General features: G+C 37.3%; 1 protein-coding gene across 1 annotated transcript; it reads right to left on the bottom strand.

Annotated features, from left to right (window-relative positions):
* Positions 1-430: 430 nt before the first annotated feature.
* Positions 431-26,145, bottom strand: LOC123514197 (transcription factor E2F4-like). The gene is made up of 9 exons (XM_045271851.1): positions 26,006-26,145; positions 18,119-18,340; positions 15,328-15,486; positions 14,893-15,000; positions 14,582-14,749; positions 14,053-14,227; positions 13,517-13,636; positions 8,673-8,729; positions 431-8,271 (listed from the first exon to the last, which is right to left on the bottom strand). Exons 1-9 carry the CDS (start codon positions 26,111-26,113, stop codon positions 8,138-8,140), a joined length of 1,251 nt encoding a protein of 416 aa, XP_045127786.1. The 5' UTR covers positions 26,114-26,145; the 3' UTR covers positions 431-8,137.
* Between the last annotated feature and the right edge of the window lie 1,396 nt (positions 26,146-27,541).

Raw genomic sequence — 27,541 nt, 5'->3', positions numbered from 1 at the left:
TAGAAATAAATAGTTTATCAACAAACATACTTAATATCACCGTAAACAGAATTTCAAAATGATTCAACAAACTATATCTTACCTTTTTCTGCAGCTTGACCCTGAACTTGGAACTCACTATGTCGTATCTACTTCAGTGCAGCACACTATTTCTATCCTGCATTTATCTCATGTATTTAGGGAAAGGACTGAACCCTGCTCTTGAGCATATGAAGCCTGGAATATATTAAAGAAAAAACTGATTGATGAATTGACAAGTACTTTTCAATTAAAAAAAGAATAATGGGCATCATTTCATGAGAGGATGATGGAAAGGCAGTATGATGATGGATAAATGAGTCTGAATGGGGATAAATAAGCAATGATGGTTGGGAGCTGGAATGGAGTGGTAACACACATAAACACAGGCATAGGTTATATAATAGGTTAATCATATCAGTATTTTATTTTTTACAAAATGTATACGACAGCAACATCTTTGGAATATTTACACTTCTGAAAAGTTTGTAGACTGGCTTGTAGTTAATAAATACATACATATGTATCAGAAGGCCTCCTATAAATCAAACTATGTTCTGTCCAACAGTGGAGGCCAATTCCCTACAAACACTAAAGGCAAATGTTTTCACTAATCTGTTCTCTACTAATGATGAAAAAGCCAATGCTTCACAGATCATTATGCTGCCATGTGCACTCGTTCAATATCAGTCAATGCAAATTTTGTCACTCACAGAGAACCAGCCAGTAAATCCTTCCTACTGGAGTTAGTCAGAACCTGAGTCATCTCCCTCAAATCAATTTCAATTCAGTATATTGGAGAGAGAGAGAGAGAGAGAGAGAGAGAGAGAGAGAGAGAGAGAGAGAGAGAGAGAGAGAGAGAGAGAGAGAGAGAGAGAGAGAGAGAGAGAGAGAGAGAGTCATACTTGATTTGTTTTTCCCTCAGACCTGTCCTATCAAACTATGGCATTAATGTTAAGCATGAAAATATAACCATGCTAAAATATTTCATTCGTATTAAAAGGAATACAAAATATTTATCTTGGCTTCATAGTAAGAGTTGTTAAGGAATAATTATCATCATCAATAAAGAAGTAGACTCTGAAGGTACTAGTATGTTACACCGTCCACCTGATACTCTCACTCCCATGGGCTTTTCTGCCTCAGCCTCCAAACGGCTGCTGTCATGCCCCTTCGGAGTATTATGAAAACACTGAGAAACTTATCAGATGAGTGGATGAATTGACCACAAGATGTCATCCCAGACTGTACTAATGACAGGACACTCAAGGACACACAAGTCAGACAAGTTACCCATTAAGCCATGAATGATGATCAAGGCCTGTGGATTTTAGCTGGCTTTGACTGTCCTTTCCACAATAAACATGCTCCAAGTACAAGCTTTGCAGGCTTTCCCTAGTCTCCACACTTTAACACCACTTACTCACAGTGGTATTCACACTAACTACTTAACATGCCACACTTCAGCTGCATGGAGCAATTGCTCTGAACACAAGTCATCTAAGTGAAACAAGGGATCCTACGGAGACACTTATCAACATGTCACATGCCACCTTGAGATGTTTAGTGCCCATATTCCACAATTTCCCAGTAAGGCAAAAACTTGTACTCTGAAAATTCAAATCTTTGTCCTTCCCACATATTGATAATGACATATACCCCAGCACTTCTGTACTAAGTAAGGCTCTGTAAAACGGAGACTTTGTAATTCAATAACTTTTAGATCTTGAACATTTCAGAAAAAATGAGATGGTGCATAAATAAGCATTGTGGAGATGAGCATTATCTAGCTAGCTCTTTCTATACCAGTAGCCTCTATCAATTCAAGTCACCATGACAACTGGATTTTGTCATTTGAATGTTCAAAATGTAAAAGGCATATTCTCTTACTACACAGCCCATCAGCATTGAAGAACATAAAATAATGAAAGCTTCAATAAGTCATCAGACATACACATGGCAGTCCCTGTATAAAACATGTCTACCTATTTTCACTATCAACCCATCCATACCTAATCTTCTTTTAAACTTCCATTGTTTTGGAGTATATTTACCCCATTTTATTGATTTTATGACCCTCTAAAGTACCCCCACTATTAGGGTAATACTCCCTTGCAGAGTTGTGAATGTCAAGCACCTTCACAAAGACCCTGCCCAAAATTAATACATTTTTAGCTCAGCTCGGCACCACAGGCAAGCACCAACTTTGCACCATCTTAGCAGCCCAAAAGTGAGGTGGACTGAAATATCTGGAATTACTGTCATAGAAAAAAAGTTACAGGTATAGAAATGTGAATCTCAGAGCTACATAACATTTTCCCTCAATTCATGTTTCTTCTGCGTTTGGTAGCTCTTTTTTCAGGAGTGATTTCACATAGAATGAGACAAAGCACTGCCAAGCCAGAGTACCTTGTCCTTAGGAGCCAGCATCACACAAATGTTTGGAATAACACCACAAAAATATTAATAATCTCATTTTCAGTAATATGGAAGCCATAAAAAGAATCTCAATGAATTATGCTTCAAATAGAGACCATTGGTGTGACTGAGTATAAAACAAGTGCTTAGCTTTCCTTTTACAAACATACACAGACATCCTTCAATTTGTGACTGCCTACCTTCACACACAACACCAACAAATCTACTGATGCAGCCCAACCCATTAGCCTTCCATTGCTCATATCAGACTTAGACAACTTGCTCATAAACTACTTCCATTCTCTGCATGAGCCCAAAGCCAAACATAATCCCTCTGCTAAATCAGCAAACTTTCATATTATGCACACTTATTTTCTACACACACACACTATTTACTAATCATATTGGTGAGAATTTACTGCCTGCATACCTGTCCAGTTCTCTTCACACTGAACACTTTCAAGTGTAACATACAAGAGTCATCAGTACAGCCATAAAACAATAAAAAAACACATGTACAATGTAATCCCTGAAAGCTGCCACATTATAAAACTAACAATAAATTTACTTTTACTGCAGTGAGATTCTCTTAACAAACACAATTTAACAGTACTGTATCAAGTTATTCGCATGTGTTCTCTTAACTTGGATTTTCAAGTGCCATCAACAGTACAAACATGTAACCTACATATATCATACTACTTATTTTGTGATAGGAGAGGAGGAGACAATTACCGATTCATATATTTCAAACACCAATACCACTATGTACTCCAAATCAACAAAGTAAACAGCAAGAATAACCCACAACTGAGATATATGTACAAGGTTATAGTAAAATTATTTCATCTGATTAATGGTGTACAACTCAAAACTATACAGGATGATCAAATCATTGAAATGTAGCCTACATATAATTTATATAAATGCTGGCTAGAAAGGACAAGGGAAACAATGGCCTTTTTTCATTGAATGATAGCAACAACCACGTTGGTAAGAAACTTGCAATTATTAAACTCGTAATATAAAAGCTATCAGTGATAAACTCATCAAAATTAAATTCTAAATGACAAGTTTCATTAGGGTACATATTACCTGTGCCACCTTGAAAAATGCACAAGTTGTGAGTAAAAAATTGAGGAAAGAGTAAGACTAGAATGGAGAGACATGACACAGGATGAGATGAAATAGGGTTAAGGTAGTTTGAATTCACAATGGAAAATCTAACATCATATTATGTAATTTTTGATTCACAAAACTTGATGTGCCCCATACCTCCTAGTTTGAGTTTGAGGACCACAGTTCTATACTGTGAAAAGTCTATCTACTCCCAAGCTCTGTGTGTGTGTGTGTGTGTGTGTGTGTACTATTATGGGTGTTACTGGTTTGTATCATAGTGGCAAACATCACCACTTCCCTTTCAAACATTTCTGATAAACAAACACAACTGAAAATTGTATGCCAATGGAGATAAGAATTAGGAACATACACAGTTATGAAAAAAACTTAACTTCCCATGCTTAATGAGTTTATCAATCATGTTCTTAATGTCCCACTGTAGTAGCTACTAACAATTAAGTAATTTTGAAATAAAATTAAGTTATGATGGTTACAGGTGCAACTGATCATCTCACTCTAGTTACTTGAACATACTACACAGTAAGATTGGGAAAATATACCATTGATGGCACAATGGTGAACATGTAAGATAACTAACATAATTTGTTGCATTCCTGTTCAACTCTTTTAAGGTGCATTATAAAGTCATGACACCCACAAATAATAAAAACTAGGGATTTCATGCATGATCACAGGTATTGTTGACATGAATACCATAAGTTTGTGAATGTTTCTGCTTTTCACTCTTTTTTTACAGCACAAAAAATGAGCCATAGACACGAGCCATCTGGCTTTGCCTCAAACAACTGGCTTTGTCATCCTCTTAGTGCATTCATTCCCAACCTTTTCCTCTCTTACCAGAATAAAAACTACAACTTCCATACATTTTTCAGATTTTTTGCATGTAAAATGGGAATTTTTTTCAATAATATATATATCACTGAATAATTTTTTTAAGTGAATGATGAGTGTGAAAATGAACAATGAATATAATCACAATGGAGAAAATAAGGTTGTAATCCAAAGGGCTCCACAATTTATTCTGATTCCTGTAACAAAAATAGGGAAGCCTCCTACACAAACTTATAACTGCATCTTATTTCAATTCAACAATATAGGAGGATATTAAAAACAAACAAGTACATCAAAAGGTATTATAGTATTTAGAAAAAAAAGTGAGATGTGATACTTTTATAACATACACACTAGTAGTAGTTATAAAAAAAACACACTTGTGGATTGTCCGAGTCACAATGCACACAATCTTATTTTTGTCTGCAAATGGTTCTAAGAAGATTACACTCGGCCCTCAATTTAACAAGTTTAAAGGGAGGGAAGGGTGGTCTGTTGCTTGAAAAGTCCATTGTTTGAAAAAAATTTACATACAATAAATACCAGAAGAAAAAACAAAAACAAAAGATTTGTAACCTAACCAAGTACTGAACATAATATGTACTATAGAGTAATATAATAAGTTAAACAATTGAAATAATGATTAGATTCACACATTTACATTTTTCTTGTTTGGGAGGTATCTCAGCATAAAACAAACACCAGAATCAAAGCAGCATTGGACAATGTATGTACTGTATGTACATACATTCCTCAAGAGACAAGTGCAGACTGAGGCATGGGTGGTGAGACCAGTGTTAACATGGTGCGTTAACACAATGAATGCACCATGTTAACATATATTATGTCAGCCTCTATACCTGCCTCCCTTCAAGATTGCAATGATTTTCTTTTCCTTCATGTTTTTTATATACATAGTAGTATACATATTATTTTCCAACTCATTTTAATAGGATTTTATATATTCATTATTTTAGGGTTTTGATGTTCCTAAAGTCAAATCTACCCAGCAACTGACAGAAACTCTGTTGCTGAGTAGATTTGTCTGTTGAGATTTTGTGATCCATTAAATTGAGGGCCAAATATACTTCGTCCTGCTTTTGTTTTTATCAGGTGCAAACTATAAATTTTGCAGCTATTCCTATAAATCTGTTAAGCATGAAAGGAGTTTCATAAGATGATTCATGAGCAGTTAATATCTCACTGAGTAAGTGAGTAACGGAGTGCTCGTGATTTCAACTGCATCTTTTGCTTTAGCTTATTCATTATTAGATGCATCTTGGATGTTTTACTCCTAGCTAACATATCAGAGGCCTCACAAGTTCTTGTAAGTTCTTTTGTCTGTAAGAGTGTATTATCTTGAAAATAAAATGATCCATATATGAAATATCCAAAGTGTTCAATCTAAAACTTCAAGTTAGCATTAAGAAAGTTTCATAAAGATGAGTTTCTCACAAATAATAGGAAAGTCAAGAAGGCTGGATCAGACATGAGATGGAAATAGTCTACTTTTAAAATCAGAATATCATGAATTCATGTGGTTTCCTAATGAAAGGAAGGAGAGAGAAAGAATAGAATAAAAAATAAATAAAAAAAAATAATAATAATAAAAAATAAATAAAAAACTAAAAAATAAATAAATAAACATCAGTTGATAAGTTCAAACTATTATATCTCATGTATTAAAGAACATAAAGAAAAAAATACGTATAGGTGTCCTTTGGAAACATTTTTTGAGGGAGCTGAAATTAAAGTCTCTAGCTATGGAGGCATATAACAAGGATCCAGTGTGTGTGTGTGTGTGTGTGTGTGTGTGTGTGTGTGTGTGTGTGTGTGTGTGTGTGTGTGTGTGTGTGTGTGTGTGTGTGTGTGTGTGTGTGTGTGTGTGTGTGTGTGTGTGTGTGTGTGTGTGTGTGTGTGTGTGTGTGAAGCAAAAATAGTCAACAACAACTATGGAAGTTGTACGTGTTTACAGTTGTGTAGCTCCAGAATAATTGTAGTCTCAGCTCCGTCCCACAAAATTTCCTCATTCTTGCAGTGAATCAACTTTACAACACAAGGCAGAGCTGAGTCCACATTAATCTTTAGCCCTTTGTACTTATGCTGACACCTCATAACTGTACAGTTGAGATGGCAGAGTTTTTATGAGCCAAGTTGGCCTCACTCTTAATGTTAGACAAAAGGTCTTTGGTTTGCAATATTTAGAAAAGCTCCTTTATGTAGTTTGAGACTACAAACACATTTTGACATACAATAGGAGCTTGAGATGCTAATAAGCAATATATCAGAGAACATTACCTGAGAAGGTAAAACATGCTTTGGTAAATGCAATAACCATGAAATTCATTTTTTTTATTTTGTCTGTAATCAAAAATTCTTTCAAAAATATATATATATATATATTTGTCTTGCTTACACAAGGGAATAATACTTGCATTCACACTAATACATGCTCCACCAACTCAACAAAACGTAACATGGCCAGTTTCCATTCGTCAACAACCTGAGTGTACAAGTCAACTGAAAGCAAGTACATTGCCTAATTCTAACAATAGCCATTCATCCAAATTAAATTAAATAAAGAAATCCACAAAATTTTGCCTCCTCCATTCCTCCCTATAAATAACATGGCTAACAGTAAAGACAAGTCATTGTCCACACACCACCAACACTAACACTCTGCACATACATGTTTACAATCACAGCTTATCCTTTTGAACATTCATTATTAGTTCATGCTACCTGGTCACTGCATTACCCAGCAGGCAACACAGTAATGCAGAGCTGATCTGATGTCTGTATCATGGGTGTGCAGCGATGTCTCATCTCCTGATGCCAACATTGTCCCATCCCTCACACTTAGTGCAAAGTTTCAACAGGACTGGATAAATGACACTGGCAGTTCAGTGGCATACAGTATAGAGAAGACCTTCAATCATAAACATTAACCTTCTTGAAAAGCATTATATTCTTATTTAACAACCAAGTGCAGTTCCTTTAAATCTTGTCCTTGAAGATAGTTAAAAAGCAACATTATTATAGCACCTAACAAGTCTCAAAGAGTGTCACATTAGATCTCAAAATTATATCATCAGAAATTACTTCATGAAATATTTATGTATTTGTCCATATCTTTCTCTTTGTCCTTTTCCAGAAAAAAAAATTAGGGTAAATTTACATTCAAATTTATAAACTGTTTATATTATAATTGCAAGACCATTTGACACTATCTGTGCCACTATTATCATCTTTGGTCTGGTTGGTGCATTACTGAATTCTGGCAAGAAATTAATTTATGGAATGCATGAATTATCTTATGCAGTAATGATGCTGCTAACGTAATTAATTCAGTCAGTCAACAAGACAGCCACACACCAGGCATTCATACCTGACAGCCACTACCACCAAAGCTGACTTCATTTATTCATTGAGTTAAAAAGTAAAAAAAAAAATTCTTATCTTGAAAATTTCACCCTATTGTTGAAGGCAAATAACCTCTTAACAACTTCCAATGTCAAAGTACTTTACTTCCTAAAAAAAAAAAAAATAATAAATAAATAAATAAAATAAAAGGAATCATTAAATCTAAATGTTCTGCTGAAACTGATTTCATAGTATTGGCTTCCATTTTGTCCTCCCTCTAAAACTATCTTGGTATTGACACAAGTTGCTTATTCTGGGAAGTGGAAATGTACTGTTCAGTGACTTAGAATTTCTCTCACATAACTGCTTACTGGAGATCAGCACTGAGTGAACTAAGAATAGGAACATCAAAGAAGTCACACACACCCTCGGTATCATCTAGGTTAAACATGTAGTCCCGTTCAGAGGGAGGAGGGCTCAACCGCAGCAGAGGCGCAAACACTGAAAGTACAAAAATATAATTCTAAAAACACTTTAATAAATATTCTAGTCAATGGAATTACTTTTTACACTCAGCAAACAGAATTAAATTATTCCCCACTTTTTCTGCCAATCCATACAACCCACTGCCATTGTTTCACTTGCTGTCTACATTACTTTTATAATCATCCCTAACTTATCATATTTATCCTGAAAATATTGAACTTTATATAATGACATCACATACTCAAATCTTTTGTTTCCTCATCTGTCAACAAATAAAATTACACCTCAAAACCATTTCCTCTATAAAACATAAAAGCACTAGGCCTCAATGAGTGGCATTTCCATACATCTCTACATGCTCAAGTTCCATTGATCACTACATTTCATGCTGCATTCTTAAAACTGCAATGACTTACCTTCTGCAGATATTAATTCTTCTACTGAATTCTCTCCAGTGGTTGATAGTACAGTATCTGTAAAACACAATTGTCAGTCAAGTTATTCCTATATATATCTCATCTTCATTCAGATGCCCACTTTATAAGTAATTTTTCCTTAAGTCGGATAAAAATAAGCCAGGTATCGGATAAGTCAGACACTTTGAAAATGATTTCTTTTAGCATTCTATCCCGGGTGCACTGAAAGGCACTTAAATAATTTAATGCAACTCAGCTTATATATTGGCTATAATATCCCTGATAACTTTTACATCCTCTGAGTAATTTGAGTTGTCCAAGCCATTCAAGACAAAATGGGTATGTGTGGTGCAGCAATGCTTGTGACAAGCTCAGTGTTTATGCAGCTACTTAACAAGTGTGTGGTAGTGTCTCCCTCAGCTTTCATTCTCTCTCTAGCTCTTATTGTTGCCTTTCTAATTCTACCATGGTTTCCAAGGGCAAGGCTGTCTTCCACATCAGTTAGGAAGCTGAAGGTGTTGTCAGTGGCAGACAAAATGGCTGTTATACAGGACCATGAGAGAGGTGTGAAGTGTGAGCTTGTGTCTGTGTTGTGAGTGTACAGGTAACTCTCAATTTACGCGTTTTTGTTATAACGCGACCAAAAAAATATTATCATTAATTTAATTTGTTCGATCGGTTTGCTTATACGCGATTTGGCCCAACCGCATTTTCAAACTAAGCGCCAGACACAATTTCAAATTGAGCGCCTGAGAATTCTGCAGCTGGCCGATAGGTGGGAGCTCCGGGGCCAGATCCACGAAGCAGGTTGTTGTCTATGTTGGTACAGACAACCTCCATAGCAACCTCCTGCTCACATACCAACCTTCATAAAATAGCATCCACAAAGATTTGTTGCTGTTGACAAGTGGAGGTTGGTAGCCCACCTAAAAGTGCTCATTGGCTGCCAAGAGCTGGATCCAAGAAACTTTAACAACGTCACAGCAACCTCCTGCCGCGAAATGGCATTCATGAACGCTTGGAAGGACGGTAACGAGGTTGCTATCAGGTTGCTGGGAACACCATCTCTCCAGGTGGTGTTACTGTCTTATATATGCATTTATGTTCACAAAACATTTCTATTATCTTTTTACAAACCTTGCCCCCAAGAAAGGATTGTTTTGTAATGCATAAAGTGAAATCTTACATGGAATACCAAAAAATAAAGTAGAGATGAGATCGGCCACAGACGAGGCGGAGACTTGCGGCGACTCAGCCGCTTCTTCTTCTTCTTCTTCTTATGACCCTTTTAGCATGTGTGTTTCTTTCACCACGATATTTATGTTTCCATTCCTCTATTGCCTGCTATAATGGATATCATATCTTAGTATTCATATATGCTCATGCCATGAGGATAACCTCGACTGTGGCAGTGAGTGATAGTGAATTACTAATGAAATACCGCAATATTTCATTAGTAATTCACTATCACTCACTGCCACAGTCGAGGTTATCCTCATGGCATGAGCGTATATGAATACTAAGATATGATATCCATTATAGCAGGCAATAGAGGAATGGAAACAGATATCGTGGTGAAAGAAACACACAAGCTAAAAGGGTCACAAGAAGAAGAAGAAGAAGCGGCCGAGTCGCCGCAAGTCTCCGCCTCGTCTGTGGGCGATCTCAACTCTGCTTTATTTTTTTGGTATTACATGTAAGATTTCACTTTATGCATTACAAAACTATCCTTTCTTGGGGGCAAGGTTTGTAAAAAGCTAATAGCAATGTTTTGTGAACGTGCCTCATTTGCAGTCTGCCAGCATTGAGTACAGATGGAATCTCTTCAATCTGCCTATAATTCACCACAATGGCCCCAAAACATCCTTCATCTTCTTCTGCATGAGGGCTTATTTTTGATAAGTGGATTTTTGATAAAGTGGTAAAGGTCAGAGGAAGATGGTGACTGACCGTGGTGTGAGTGGCGAAGGCAGTGACACAGTGAGTGTTGTGTGTACGTATTCTTTGTCGTTTTCTCTTATAATTTTTTGCTTTCTCTTATTATTTCTTGCTTTTCCCTTTACTTTAAATACACTTCTAGTATTTAGAATGGTAAATAATAAAAACATGTTAATTTAGCAAAATAAATAGAGTATTTTGTGCAATTTTTTTTTGACCACATCCCGCATCCCCCCTATTATCTATTATTTCTTATGTTTGTTTTACACGAATTTTGATATACGCGATGCCTCTTGGAACGCATCTATTGCATAAATCGAGAATTACCTCTATGTATCTGTATGCTCCATGTTTGTAGTACCAATTAACATAATGCATAACAAATATCCTTTCAACTGTTATTGGTAACAGGCATGCAAAATGGAGAGAGAGAGAGAGAGAGAGAGAGAGAGAGAGAGAGAGAGAGAGAGAGAGAGAGAGAGAGAGAGAGAGAGAGAGAGAGAGAGAGAGAGAGAGAGAGAGAGAGAGAGAGAATCAAGACTGGATTCCTTAACTGGTCCAACTTAATGCACCTAAAAAATAAATAAAAAAAAAATAATAATAAAAAAAAAAAAATAAATAAATAAATAAATAAATAAATAAATAAATAAATAAATAAATAAATAAATAAAACACACACACACACAGATAATGTAATGCAACATTCTAACCACTCCTCAGCCACTACCAGTCAGTACAGGGGATCCTCGCAATTTGACGGGGTTAGAGCAGTTTTTCATCGGTCGTATCAGCGTTTATTCGAATTGTGAAGCAATTTTTCCCATAAGATACTTAAGAATTAGGGGGGGATAGGGGCCAACCCTCAGCCTAGATTCCCTCAAAACATCACTATAACCTCTAAAAAACACTAACTTAGACTAAAGCAGTACTATTAAAGGCTTCATTTATTTTTAACTTGTTTTATCAAACACATTAGGGTGCTGTACAGTACATTTTTGGAAATAAAAAGCTTGCAGCAGTCTCGCGGTACTTGTCCCTCTTCCAAATTGATGATACTATTGATCTAGGGACACCCATTTACACTGCAACAACACTGTGAGCTATACCTGCCTCACACTTTCTTATAAGCTCAAGCTTATCTTTGAAAGGCAGAAAATTGATTCTTAGGGCTGGGGCTCGAGGTGGCTTTCCGTCATCTTGAGTCAGACGAAACGCACCGTTTTCCTCTAGCGACAATTTTTAGTCAAATTAAGATCTATGGTTTCTAATGAACACTTTTATAATAAAATTAATTTTCTTGTTAATTGGAATGATGCTATAATCTCAAATCAATAGAATCTTGATAAGTAGATGTAAATATATTTGTATATATATATATATATATATATATATATATATATATATATATATATATATATATATATATATATATATATATATATATATATATATATATATATATATATATATATATATATATATATATATATATATATATATATATATATATATATATATATATATATATATATATATATATATATATATATATATATATTTTTTTTTTTTTTTTTTTATTTATTTATTTTTTTTTTTTGTCCTAGCCTAACAGTGAAAAGTAATTCAATTGTTTGTTTACATTTCTCTGGGACTGCGACATTCCAAGGCAGAACTTTCAAGGAACAACTGGCCAAGATGAGCAAGTCTGTTGTTTATGAGTGAACAAACCTGTCTGAAGAGTTTCTCATAGGGAGCATTAAAGGCCAAAAATAGCAACGACTTGCTGGGGGTGAAGGGGTTGCCATGTTTGTTTACAGCTGACAAACACGACAAAGGTGGAAGCAAGCTTGTGTGTGACGACCAGCGTCGACAAAAGTTTACGGAAAAGTGCTAGTGTGACGTCGCCTTAAACGGCATATAGGGTAGTGTCGATTTACACTTCCACCTGGTGGGTTTGCCGCAAATTTGACCGGGTGGGCGGCACGCGAGATATGAATGTTGAATTGGCGAGTCAGTCGGTCAAACCTTGAGGATTGGGTATTAACCCCTTCCCCAACAATCTTTTAGTTAAAAACGTTTCTTTTTCAGACTAATTTTTTCATTTTGGTTCTATATAGTATTTTTCATGCTGATTATGAAAACAGCTTGTAATTACCGTTTTTCCCCATTTATGTGGTTAACGTTTTATTTTGAAAATACCTTTGTAGACACATACAAGTTAACTTGTCTTCCTATAAACTCCAAGCTCTCCCCTCACCTCCCTCCTCCTCCTCCTCCTCACTTGTCGAGAAATATTCATTGTCTGATGAACTAGCAGTGTCATCAGAAGTATTCAAGCTTCTGAGGGAAGGTTCATATTCGCTATCTTCCTCAGAACTAGACATTTGGGTTCTAAATTATTTGAAAAGGGTACAAAAAATGAGTGGTAATGTGGATGAAAACAACACCCATGTGACGACAGTGGTTGCCGGAGCAAGTCTAGTAAACCCACCGCTCTTCCCTGTCGCCTCTGCCAGGCGTACGATTTGACGAGAATACTCGTTTCACACGTAGAATGGCTTAGAAAGGCCCAGAATCGACAAGTATATACGTCTGTGGCTGGTTTTTGAAGGTCAAGTTTTAGACGAGTATACTCGTCGATGACTGAAAACGGAACATTTAGTGAAAACAAATATATACGTCTAGCTGGTTTTTGAAGGTCAAATTTTAGACGAGTATACTCGTCAATGACTGAAAACGGAACATTTAGTGAAAACGAGTACACTCGTTTCTGCCGAGGAAGGGGTTAATTAGATGAGTTCGAATTGGTGATAATTCGAACTGCGAACGGTTGAATCACGAGGATCCCCCTGTATCTGCATTGATAACATTATGTGTATGTTGGGCACACAACACAAGAACTGTACCTATAGCACGATGTGAGGGAGGGCTGGTGCTCATTTCCTCCTGTCTCTCCTGTTTGATGTTGGTGAGTGACACAGGCAACATCTCCTCTGTACTTTCCTGCTTCACCACCACATCTGAGGCTTGGGAAGTGATTCATCATGTATTAGACTAGGATAAATCTATAAATAAGAAAGTAAATAACTAGCAATAAAGAAAGTAAAATGGTTGAAGGGAATGAAAGCTATCAATTTAAATTACTCCAGACCACAGCAAAAGCCTCTCCCATTGGTTAGCAAGCTTATGTCAAATACTATGCCAGTGTTTTATGGCATCTTGATGGGAATCCTACAAAGTGGAGGCACAAAGCACAAATTATCTCTACTTGGCTTGAAATTTTAACTTTGGTGCTCTCATCTACAAACCAAACATACTCACTCCACACCTCACTTACATCATAAGACTGCAGAAAGATCTCTCTTAACACGACAAATGAAATAATACTTTCAAAAGTCACTAGCACCCTGACTTCATATCATCATTTTACATTTACACTTACAAGATGACACCTTTGCTGCTGCTGCCGCTGCTGCTGCTGCTGCAGCCGCCGCTGCTGCTTCTTGCCTCTTGCGCGCTCGTCTTGGTGCCAACGCCTCAGTCACACTGCTCACACCTGCAGAGGCCTTGCGTGGCACCCTCCGGGAGACTGGTGCTGTTTCAGCTACATCACCACTCTGAACAACACAAACACCGGTCTTAATCCACCCCTAAGTCTTCAGTTCCCTGGTGCTATTTCCATTCTTTTGTTTTCACAAGCAGTTGTTCACCTTCTCCTCTAAGCATCTATGCCTCCACCACCATCACCAACCACTAACTATACTTCCTAACCAATAGTATATCATAAAATATCTCAACACATATAATTTGTTGACATGTTATATATAGATCATGAGTAATCTTTCACATGTAATGATCAAATACTGCAGCAATGGATACAACAACAACAATAATGATGATGATGATGATAATAATAATAATAATAATAATAATAATATATCATTGTTCAAGCAACAGCACTGAATGTATACCTCTGGATGTGAGGGACTAGACACAGTGGTGGGCGTGTGAGCTGTGATGCCTTTCTGTGGTGTGGAACGAGAGCGAGGTGGAGAGGGCTGAGCTGGAGGTGTGGAGGCTGCTCTCTTGACTCCCTTTCTTTCAGGCTCAGGCTTCAGGGCACCAGCAGGAGGAGGAACCTGTAAGGACACATGATTACCTGAATACTATGATATCTGCTTTAATATTTGTCATGGGATAAAATCTGATCAGCAGTTATGAAGTCTACACAAACTTTCTACAGTGCCTTGAGTGCAGAGGTATAGGTGTGTATGCACAGTACCTGTACAACAAGAGGTGGAGTGTGTTCCTGATCTTGGTTGACTAGTAGTACATAGATCGGTCCACTCTCAGACTTGAGGTGAATTTGATACTTCTTGTCTCCATTCACCTGAAAAAGAGAATTCCATTTACTTAGTCATTTCATTAACTGGAACATCATACATATTATCATGATGGATTGGAATATATATATATATATATATATATATATATATATATATATATATATATATATATATATATATATATATATATATATATATATATATATATATATATATATATATATATATATATATATATATATATATATATATATATATATATATATATATATATATATATATATATATATATATATATATATATATATATATATATATATATATTAAACCCAATGTATTCAGAAGGAAAGTACACACAGCATACAACTGACCATTTGAGGGACTGGTACCTCCAGCTGTGTTCCTGAGGGAGCCTGAATAGCCAGGAGAGTGTCACCTTGGAAACAATTGCAAATGTCTTCATGGTTGACATACGCCATCTTGAAATTGCTCAAGTCTTCCGTGATGTTTTTAATACTCTGCTGTACATACTGTTGACAGACATAGAAAACAAGTGCCTATAAGTTAATGACATTAATTATACTGAATATTTATTCAGAAGAAAGCAAAGAAACCTAATGAAGTTCCATACTACAGAAAAAATAAATATAAAGAATAAAACATTTATACAGACTCAGTATACTATTATAATTTCAAAATGTAATTACAGACAACTTACAAAGGAATTCAGAAACCAAATAAGAATGCAGTCATGAATAGAAATTATATTTTCTTACCATTTCTAAAGCAATTTGTCTATTAAATATCAGCACTTTCCACCAATAATCCTTCACTTACACTATATACACCAAGGACTAATCCTCTCACTTGGTAAGGACTGATGTCATTATAAAGCTTTTCTATGATACATAATGTGTTGAAGAACCTCACTCCACAAAACATGGTGTACTTCTTACAAAAGGCAGATGCATGATATTCTTAATTTCTTAATCCTTATACCCCGTGGTAACAGAAGAAAGCTGTTTCAAGATACGTAGATAAAAAAAATGGGTAGCAAATGTAAAAAGTTTCAAGTCCTTTAGCGTTCAATCAAATTATTTCAACAAACGCTAGGACAATTATATATCATTAGAAAGGTTAAGAGTTGTTCTTTGCTGTGGTATAATTATTACTGAGCAAATATAACTTACATATACATGAAAAAAAAAGCCAAAAAAAATTTAAGGCAAGATAAGCTTAGAAAATACAGTGGAGACTCAATACTCGAACTTTATTCGTTCCAAATAGCTGTTCAAGTATTAAAAAGTTTGACTATTGATACCCATTAATCAGGTAATTCGTTCTAACCATTGCCAAACCTAAGTTTAGAAAAAAATTTCAATGTAAATATTTTTATGATATTGATTTACATTTACCATAAGTGAAGGCTGGTGATGGATAATGTAGAGAAGGGGAGAATGAAATAAGATCATGATGCAGCAGCCTTGCCTTTGCACAAATTATGTATTCTGACAAAGAATCACCAACCATTTGCCTTTCGCTTATCCACAATATCAACAATTTCTCCATTTCTTCCAATGCCACAGGTTGCTTAAATTGCTTTTTCACACCAATTGCCACATCAGCTCCTTTAAAGACCTCCATCTTCAGTATTGTGGCTACTGTAGATTTAGCCATACAGTACTCAGCTGCAAGATTGGTTATTCTTCCTCCTTTCTCATATTTATCAATAATCCCCTTTTTCTTTTCGATGGTCGTCACTACATTCTTTCTTTTAGGTTTATTCTCACCACTAAAAAGCCTGAGCTTGTAAATGGGAGAGAGAGAGAGAGAGAGAGAGAGAGAGAGAGAGAGAGAGAGAGAGAGAGAGAGAGAGAGAGAGAGAGAGAGAGAGAAAGCGCACGACAATGTTATTCTTACGACCGCGGAGGATCAACTGGCTGTGGTGGCCCGGTAGGGAGGGTGGGGCACGTGGGGTGGCAGGAAGGGAGAGAAGCTTTGTTTACAACCACGTGAACGGACATTCAACTAACAGGTTTTTTTTTTTTTCAGTATTAGGTCGAACTTTTGCGTTTGACTATTTAGACATTCAAGTATTGAGTCTCCACTGTATTCTTTTATTTCTTTCAATTTTTTTTGCAAAAACACATCAACAAAGCTTATGAATCACACCACTTCAAAGATAAGTTTTCCTTTGATGTATTGCATTCATAATAGAAAATAAAGTAGGGAAATAAGCAAAATGTACTATAATGAAAATTCAACTTCTTGCGGTCAGAAACCACAAGCCTCAGTCATCACGTCCTCCCTCCTCATCCCACTCCATCAAGCCAGCGCCACACACTCTTATCTAAGCTAATAACAGGATAAAAGTAACATTCTCAATGTTCTCATAATGTTTCTGAACCACTTACTTATTCGTGGAATAAATGTACATCTATCTCACCAAGAAATTGATAAAAAATTATAAAATACAGCACACTGACATTAGCATACTCACCATGCTCATGCTTGGCACCCTCACATCTACACAAACATACTCTTGTAAAAGCTGATACATAATTGGCTTAGTGTCCATCTTGAAAACAATAGACCAATGCCTTGATATATGACAGATAGCCTCAACACACACACACACACACACACACACACACACACACACACACACACAAAAAAAAAAAAAAAAAAAAAAAAAAAAAAAAAAAAAAAAAAAAAAAACTGCTATATAAAATCAATGCGGTATTTGAAAAGCATCATAATTGGCAAGATCATGTTTGATGGGGTGTAACTTAAAAGCCATGATCGCCATGATCGTGTCTCACTGGGTATAAAGGGTAATATTCTGCTGTACATATTGTTGACTGACACACAATACAAGTGCCTAGTACAGTAGTTGATAACACTGATAACACCCTATGCTTATTCACTACGAGTAAACTGAAAAACATTCAAAAGAAGCTCTTCAAAAGAAGGATGGACAAGCATCTCAACACCATGCAGATGATGTCTACTCCAGGATACTGAAGCTCTCACAACACTCATAGAAATCACCTGCACTTAAGAAAATGAGGAAAGAGGACTGAATCTAGTGGAATCTCACCTCATCTGTACCATTAACATGCAAAATTTGAAGTAAGTAGAGCAGACTGCTGCAACACCCACCTGTTTGTGTTGATCCAGCATCTTCTCATGTTGGTCCAGCTCTGAGATCTCCTCCTTTAGCATGGAAGCACGGTCTGTGAACTCCTGTGTGTTGGAGCCAGGTCCTCCACCTTTCCATACTATTGAGTTTTTACTCTTTTTTTCAATCAAACCAATTCCTTCTAGCACATTGGTGATGTCATATATTCTTCTCTTTTGTCGCACAGCCAACTGATCAGCTGCCTGAAATGTGTAAGTAATTTCATAATTTTTAACTTTACATTAGTTACATTTCATCACTACTATAGAAAAACATTTAATGTACAATGATTGTACAATATTTAATCAGTCAATGAAATGCTTGATCATATGAGATGACCAATCCCACTTTTCACACATATGAGTCCTGTTTTTCTGTAACTGTCCCACTGAAAAACTAGTGTCTTAGCAAACTTCCCTTTTTCACCAGCCATATATTAACTGTGGTATACTTGTCCTATATCTTCATGTTATTATAATATAAGTTTATTGCATCTCACTAAGTAAATATCCATTACTGGCAATGCTGGTGTCTGCCAGCAGCCTTCACACACACACACACACACACGGCCCGGTAGCTCAGTGGTTAGAGCGCTGGTTTCACAAGCCAGATGACCGGGGTTCGATTCCCCGGCCGGGTGGAGATATTTGGGTGTGTCTCCTTTCACGTGTAGCCCCTGTTCACCTAGCAGTGAGTAGGTACGGGATGTAAATTGAGGAGTTGTGACCTTGTTGTCCCGGTGTGTGGTGTGTGCCTGGTCTCAGGCCTATCCGAAGATCGGAAACAATGAGCTCTGAGCTCGTTCCGTAGGGTAACGTCTGGCTGTCTCGTCAGAGACTGCATTAAGGTGCTGGTCCCAAAACAAGTTAAATAGAGTTTGAGTCCGAGGCTGGTATAAGAGTCATCATCTTTTTTACTTTACTTATTTTTTCAAATTCAAATTTTGAGTGAAGAATGTACATATGTAGTTTTGTGTGTACGTTAAGATTTGTCCTAAATTTAGAGGGTAGGCTGTGACTGTCCTCTAAATTTAGGACTGTGAGGAGTATAGTGTGACCAAGCAAACTGTGTCAGACATTAGAAAGTCAAAAGATAAGCAGATAAAATATTCTGCCAAATACTGTGTGGATGCATTGGCAAGCAAAAATGGTAAAGGTGCACAGAGAAGAAATATTAGGATTTGAAAAGAATCTGCTGTAGATGTTGTTATGAAGTGGTATGCGCTACAGCGATCAGTGTAGTTGAATGTCCATGGCACAGAAATCTTTGTAGCAACAAGGAAGCTAGCACAGAAAGTGGAAATAAAAAATTTAAGGCAGAGCAATGGGTGGCTGTGGTGATTCTGCAATCGACACAGACATTTTAATGCGACTGTGCTTAACGAAGGGGTTACGTACCTAAAAATCCCTTCATTAAGCGAATTTTCGTTAAGAGAACCAATTATAACAAGTTTGACCCCTGACTTGAGCTTCCACTGAGAGTAAACAAAGTGACAGTGCATCATAGTACAGTAAAAGGTTTAATGGAAGTAAAAATTATGAAGTTAAACATTTAAGCAGTTTAATTTAAGACCAAGTCATTATAATGTACACTAATGTATGTATGTAAGTAACTTTATAATGTTGATGATATTAAATTTATAAAGGGAGGGAGAGTGGAGCGGGAAATATGCTAGCTGGCAACCTGTGGAATATAAACAAAGGGCGCATCATTGTACCACATACAAAACTTATGTACCACATTTCCACAAGGCTTTCCATTTTATCCATTGCAGAGTCACGAGTTCAGGTGGTTCTTTTAGCTTGCAAGGAAGATACGGTCTCACCAGCCTTCTTAATAGAGTCTGCTGACTTGAAAATGGTAGACAGTAGATGGAGTCAAGCCATGGAGGGAAGCAATACTATTAGTTTTCTCGCCTCTCTTGTGTCTGTGAATAATATCCAGCTTCACTTTGAGAGTAAGAGACCTCCTGGTCTTCTTAGCAATGCTAGGCAACATTGCAAGGCGTTTTGGTGGCATGCAGAGGCCCAGGGGTGTGGAGTCAGAGTCGGAGTCGAAGTCGAGGAGTCAGCTACTTTTGGCCGGAGTCGGAGTCGGAATTGGAGTTAGAGTCGGAGTCGAAGTTGGAGTCGGTAAAAATATGAGCGACTCCGATTCCTTTACGTGATAAATTTTCGAGTAAAGATTCCACTTCATGGAGATTCCAACAAATTGGGAGAAATTGACTTTGTGGAGGATGTGTCCAATCAAGTATTACCTATGAAGATAATTTTTATTAATTTATGATAATTATATAATCGTCAAGTATACTTTTATTATGAATTGACTCGAAAATATGTAAGTATTGATTCTCTTAACTTTCGTCTTTTTTGGGTGTGGCAACTAGTGGGCTTTTTGTTTAATCTTTTCCCTTGGCCACCATCCCTCATGTAAAAAAATAGACTATATAGTTGTACTGTACAAAAAAAAAAATAAATAAATAAAAAAATAAAATAAATAAATAAAAAAAATAAATAAATAAAAAAACAGAGTCGGGGTTAGAGTCACAACCTTCAAATTTCCTGGAGTCGGAGTCGCAACATTTAAATTTACTGGAGTCAGAGTCGGAATCGGAGTCAGACTTTTGAATATCCGACTCCACACCCCAGTAGAGCGAGGGAAGACGAGCTGCTGCTGACGCTGTTATTGTTTTGAACAGGGGTAGTGAGTGGTGTGCGTGTTGTCCACGAGAGGCGCTGGTGTATTCAAAAGCCTGTCGGCTTGCATGATATGGCGGGGCTTTCAAACTTGGAAAAAATTACCTGGATAAAATTTCGTTAGAGCGAGTTTGGTGTTCGTTAAACGAGCAGATGGTAGTAAAACGAAACCTTCGTTGTAGCAAAATTTCGTTGCCTGTATTTATGTGTGTACACACACACACACACACACACACACACATTAGAGATGCAAATGCAGGAGGAAGATGAGATAAGTTAGAGAGGACTATAAAGGAGAGAGATTAAATTATGCAAGAGTGGATTATGAAAAATTAAGGATTTATTTTGCTGATATTGAGTGAAGTAATATTATGTGCAGGAAGACTGTACAAGAGAAATATGACATATTCTTAAAGAAATACAAAGGAGTAAAAATTTTCTTGTTTATAGAGTTCAGAAAAAAATACATGCTTGGTACAATGCTAGAGGCATACAAGCAAAAAAGACAAAAGATAAAGCATGGAAGAAACTCTTAAACCATGGAAATGACTATAACAGTCGGCAGTACAAAGATGCTAGAAATGAATATATTAGAGTAAGGAGAGAGGAAGAAGGCAAGTTTGAGAAAGATGTAGTGGATAAAAGCAAAGATAAACCCAAACTTTTCTACAAGTTTATAAGTGGCAAAACAAAGAATAAGGAAGCAATTGAAAAAATAATTAAAGAAGGGAAGACATACCAAACAGAGAAGGAAATGGGTGAAATAATGAATGGGAACTTCAAAACAGTATTCACAGATGATGATGATTTCACAGAACCTAATAGGGCATTGGATTGCCAAGGATTACATAAGATTGCAGTGCACAAAGAGGATACTGGAAGATTACTGGATAAGTTGGAAGTCAGAAAAGCAATGGGGCCTGGGGCTGGGTGTTAAAAAAATTTAAAGAGAAATTACTGGATCCAATTTGGGAAATAATTAAAAGTTCAATAAATGAAGGGAAAGTTCCACTAGAGTGGAAGAGAGCCAACGTAATACTGATATTTAAAGGAGGAAAGGCAACTGAACCACTAAACTACAGACCAGTGTCACTTACAAGTGTCGTAGGGAAGTTATGTGAAATAATTATCAAAGAAAAATGTGTTAAATTTCTAGAAGAGGAGCAAATCATATAGAACAGACAATTTGGGTTCAGGACAGGGCAGTCATGCGTATCAAACTTATCAAGCTTCTACTCGAGAGTTATTGCAGGACTTGAAAACAGAGATGGATGGGTAGACACAGTATACCTGGATATCAAAAAAAGGCTTTTGATAAGTTCCTCACAGAAGACTTCTTTGGAAACTAGAGTACACAGGAAGACTGCGTGGAACCTTGCTCAAATGGACAAGAGATTATTTGAAGGATAGGGAAGTGATATCTGTGATCAGAGATACATACTCATCTTGGAGTAAAGTAACTAGCAGAGTGCCACAAAGGTCAGTGTTAGCCTCCATTATGTTTCAAGTTTATGTAAATAATATTCACATTGGGCTAAAATTATATAAATTTATTCGTTGATGATGCAAAGTTGCTAAGTTATCAAAACCAGAGAGGACTGCGCTGTTGCAGGAAGATTTAAACAAGATCTATAAATGGAGCAAGAAGTGGAAATTGGAGTTTAATGCCAAGAAATGCCACATAATGGAACTAGGAAAGAGTAAGAGAAGACCAGTATGGAACTATTTGATGGGAGAGGAACAAATAATGAAGACTAAAGAGGAAAAAGATCTTGGAGTGATTAAACAAGAAAATCTGAGCAAGATATTTGGACTATCATATAAGATGTTGACTAATATAAGAGTGGCATTTCATTACATGGATAAAGATATGATAAAAAAAAAATCATCACAAGCATGATATGCCCAAGGCTGAAAAGCAGTGGTATGGTCTTGAGCTCTAAAAAGGATATAAGAAAATTGGAAAGAATACAGAAGATTGCTACAAAGATAGTGCCAGAATTAAAGGACCTCACATATGAAGAACGACTGAAGTAAATGGGACTGCCAACCTTACAAGATAGAAGAGAACGCGGGGACCTAATAACAATGTATAAGATAGTACAGGTAACTCTCGATTTACGCAATAGATGTATTCCAAAAGGCATCGCGTATATCAAAATTTGTGTAAAACAAACAAGTAATTCTCATAAGAAACAATAGATAATAGGGGGGATGCGGGATGTGGTAAAAAAAATTTAGTACAAAATACTCTATTCATTTGGCAAAATTAACATGTTTTTAGTATTTACCATTCTAAATACTAGAAGTGTATTTAAAGTAAAGGGAAAAGCAAGAAATAATAAGAGAAAGCAAAATATTATAAGAGAAAACAACAAAACAAAGAATACGTACACACAACACTCACTGTGTCACTGCCTTCACCACTCACACCACAGTCAGTCACCATCTTCCTCTGACCTTTACCACTTTATCAAAAATCCACTAATCAAAAATAACTCCACATGCAGAAAAAAATGAAGGACATTTTGGGGTCATCTTGGTGAATTATAGGCAGATTGAAGAGATTCCGTCTGTACTCAGTGCTGGCAGACTGCAAATGAGGTAGAGAAGAGCTGAGGTCCCACCTACCGGCCAGCTGCAGAACTCTCTGGCGAGCAGTTTGAAAATGCGGTTGGGCCAAATCGCGTATAAGCAAACCAATCGTGCAAATTAAATTAATTATATTTTTTTGGTCGCGTTATAACAAAAATGCGTAAATCAAACACATGTAAATCGAGTTACCTGTAAATGATATTGAAAAGATCAACAAAAAAGACCTGATGCTGTTGACGGAAGAAGATGGAAGGACAAGAGGACATGAAAAGATCAGAATGAGGCAGTGTGTGAAGGATAGGTATTGAAAAATACAGTTTTCCACACAGAACGGTGGAAAAATGGAATGCAATGGATAATGGAATTGACACAGCACATAGTGTGCATAACTTTAAAGAAAAACTAGATAAATGGAGATATGGAGACAGGACACTATGAGCCCTGCTTGAACCCTGTACAATACAAATAGGTAAATACACACACACACACACACATCCACAGACTCTAACACAAATTTCTGTAGGCATTACTAGAGATGTTATTTGGTAGTAGTATGAAATTCAAGTGTGACATGGTGACATATAACAGCCAGAATGGGCAGGTAAGCACCTACCTATAACATAGGGAAACCATGTCAACACGCTTCACATCAATGTAAGTGTATGGCATTGGCAGTAATTTTTTGACAGACAATCAAGCAATACAATCTAAATGTATTCACTGTCACTGTCTTGGTGTGAAACTGTATGTAACAGGCTCGGAATCAGCTGATCTACTACTATTCATTCCTCCTCCCACCCCCGACAGGCAAGATGCCATGTAGCTTTTAATATTATGTTGGTAATTACAGCCATAATATCAACGTGTAACGTTTCTCAGTAAATTACTTGTCCATTAATGCCATTTGACTCATTGTGTGATATTCTAATGTCTTGAAACTTGCAGAAGTAATGATGGAATAACTAACACTTTCACCAACAGCCATACCATGTCAACTCATCACACCCTGCTGCCCAATGTCACTCTGCCACGCCTGAATTTCAAACCACTGCTAAATTAGCACCTCAAAATGCCTATTAGCATAGACCAATTTCCACTTAGATTAAGAACCGCCGTGGTACAGTGGAACCATGCGTGCTTTGGGATCCGAGGGTCTCCAAGCGCACGGGTTCGAATCCTGTCAACGGTCCGAGTGTAGGTTGGGCTTCCTCACTCGGGGCAATGGTTTCCTAGCGGGTGGGCTTTCAGATAGGAGGTACCCCAAACAGTATCCCCTTTAGCTCATAAATTCCCGTGAAAAGCCCACTTGGTATAAAAAAAAAAAAAAAAAAAACTATACTATCTCTAGCAAAATCCACAGAAAATTGTAATTCACTATGGTCGTCTGCTGGTCACCCAGCCAGCCTTCCCCATTACGGAGCAAGTTCAAAGCTCATAGACCGATCATTGGGTAGGACTGAGACCACAACACACTGCACACATTGGGAAAGCGAGGCCACAAGCCCTCGAGTTACATCCCGTACCTACTTGCTGCTAGGTGAACAGGGGCTACACATTAAGAAGCTTGCCCATTTGCCTTGCTGCTTCCGGGGACTCAAACCAGGACCTTTTCAGTTGTGAACTGAGAGTGCTAGCCACTACACTACACGGGGTGTGTTACACCCTGTACGCTTGGGTGCACACACGCATTTTATATATATCTATATATATATATATATATATATATATATATATATATATATATATATATATATATATATATCTATCTATCTATCTATCTATCTATCTATATATATATATATATATATATATATATATATATATATATATATATACCTATATACTAGTAATAAGCATGCAAATCATTCCCAACTGACTGACTTTTTTGCAGGTGTCACACACAGAGGTTAGAGCTGTGCATGATCCCAATAACAATGAAATACCATTGACATTTTCATCCAGTGATGACAGAATTTGACAGATTCACTCCTAGATGCAATGACTCCCTCTATCTAACCTGTGACAATTCAATCAACTAACAGCCAATTTACCAACACCTTGAGTGGTATGCAGCCTGAACACTGACATAAACTAAACATTATTCAAAAATTCTGGTTATTCTATTGATGGGGATGGACACTGCATCAGTCTCACAATCTCTTACATATTGTGGCTGTACCTTTCCCTTTTTTCCAAAGCAACATACAGTTCTCACTTCCTTGTCTTAACACTCACCATAAGCAGTTTATCTTTGCTTGTACAACTTTTTGGTGGATGACGTGCGTGTTCTACAAATAACATTACTATTGTCATTATTTTTGTCCCATCACCACTACCTGTGCATTTACATTACCCTCCTCTAACACCTATTTAACACAATCCCACCTGTCGACATCCCTCTCACTCACACCGCAATTTCTGGAGTAAAACAATGCTATATTTTACTCATTCTTTGTCTGTTACTATATGGGTGCTTTAACTCATCCCTGCCAGTAGCAGCACCCGGCCAGTCCCCCTCAGGCCCCTTCAGTGCAATGTTATCCCGTCTCTCCCATCAACCACACTTCACACACTTACCGATTTGATATCCAGTACACCATCCTCAGCCTCCTGGAGCAGTGATACGAACTTGGAGGTGAGCAAACCGAGGGACTTTTCCTGTCTACTCGGAGGGATGTCTGCCATGGCGTGTTTGTTTATGTTCCAGCAATGTACCGCTTTTGCTGGTCTCTCTCTTACCTGTTATCTTACCAGGCTCTATTAAATGTTCTTTGTATAATTTTATATTCCTAATTATCTTATCTTTATTACCTATTGCATATCTAGCGTGCACCATGAAGTTTATACTAATTTGGGATTGAAAATTAGTAAAGGGTTATGAGTTGTTAGGCATGTATATGTGTTGTATATACTATATTATATTTTTAAATATATTATCGCTTTGTTTAATTCAAGTTTAAATTGATATTTTTGAGAACATGATAATGAAAAAAAATGTTAGTCATATTTTCTTAAGACTTTGCTTCTAGCTCCACAAAATGAGTTCTAGCCGCGCAATTTCGAAATTTAAATCTTCAAAGAACACGTGATATTTTTTTTCGCATACCTTCTTCGTTACTTATTTTGGACAGACAAGTAAATAAAAAATGTAGGTAACTACATGTTAATGTAGATGTGTCACTTTTGTGCACATGCTAGTGTGTGTGTGTGTGTGTGTGTGTGTGTGTGTGTGTGTGTGTGTGTGTGTGTGTGTGTGTGTGTGTTTGCACACACACACACACACACTTGAATGGGAGAAAAAAGAGGGTGGAGCGCTGGGGATGTGAGGTGATCTAGGGAGGGAAAAGTGGAGCAGGAGGACCAGCTTACCAAAGAGAATAGCAAGAAACACAGGCCGTCGAGTATGTTAGCATGACACATTTTTGGAGGCTCACGGTGGGCCCAGCGCCCTGTGATGGGCTTTTCTGTGAGGATATGGTGTGACTGAAGCAAGGGAAGACACAAGAGTGGCTGGCGTAAGGAGAACGTGTCTCAGGCGTGATTGTTGCGTGGGAATTCGATGGAACTCAAGGGAGATTTGGTGACAGGTGTGAGGAAGACGTCCGTCTGGAGTATCCCTTTCTAAGAAGCTCCCTGTCAGCGCCTCCTACACCGTCTCCCAGGACATCGCCTCTGTAACTCGCCACAACATCACTATGGCCTCGAAATGACAGACTGCACTGTGTGCAGTATCGGCCACGGTCTAGCACTAGCTATTACAACCGTGGTAGTACCGGCCACCAGGCACCCCTTAGTCCGCTCCCTCCACCACGCCTCCACACAGCTGCTGGAACGAGTTATCCATCCACTGCACAGTGCACACCCTTGACAAGTTCCCATGTTCGGTGAGGCGGCACAGTCGACTGAGGCAGGGTTCACCCATGTTCTGTCGAGGGTGTTGTAACTGAGGCCAAATGACCAGGCCGAAAGGCGACCGTGACATGTACGTACCCTACCTGACACCTGTGCCGGCCGGTGGCAGTGTCTGGGTCGCTACTCGCTAGTAAACGATCTGAGAAAATCGTAAGCGGGATGTGATCAATTGATGGAGTTTAGGGGATACAGCGTCCACTT

This window comes from Portunus trituberculatus, chromosome 37 (assembly GCF_017591435.1).
Source record: "Portunus trituberculatus isolate SZX2019 chromosome 37, ASM1759143v1, whole genome shotgun sequence".
In the NCBI taxonomy this organism is placed as follows: domain Eukaryota; kingdom Metazoa; phylum Arthropoda; class Malacostraca; order Decapoda; family Portunidae; genus Portunus; species Portunus trituberculatus.
Note: the sequence above shows the minus strand (reverse complement) of the source record. Positions and strands in the feature narration are given on the sequence as shown.

What these genes read in the sequence shown, in the direction of transcription:
- LOC123514197 (XM_045271851.1), bottom strand. Translation starts at nt 26,113, where the DNA reads ATGGCAGACATCCCTCCGAGTAGACAGGAAAAGTCCCTCGGTTTGCTC. An exon ending in AGGTACCAGTCCCTCAAATG is followed by an intron (nt 15,001 to 15,327) that starts GTCAGTTGTATG and finishes TCTCTTTTTCAG; the next exon opens with GTGAATGGAGACAAGAAGTA. An exon ending in AGCAGCAAAGGTGTCATCTT is followed by an intron (nt 13,637 to 14,052) that starts GTAAGTGTAAAT and finishes TCACTTCCCAAG; the next exon opens with CCTCAGATGTGGTGGTGAAG.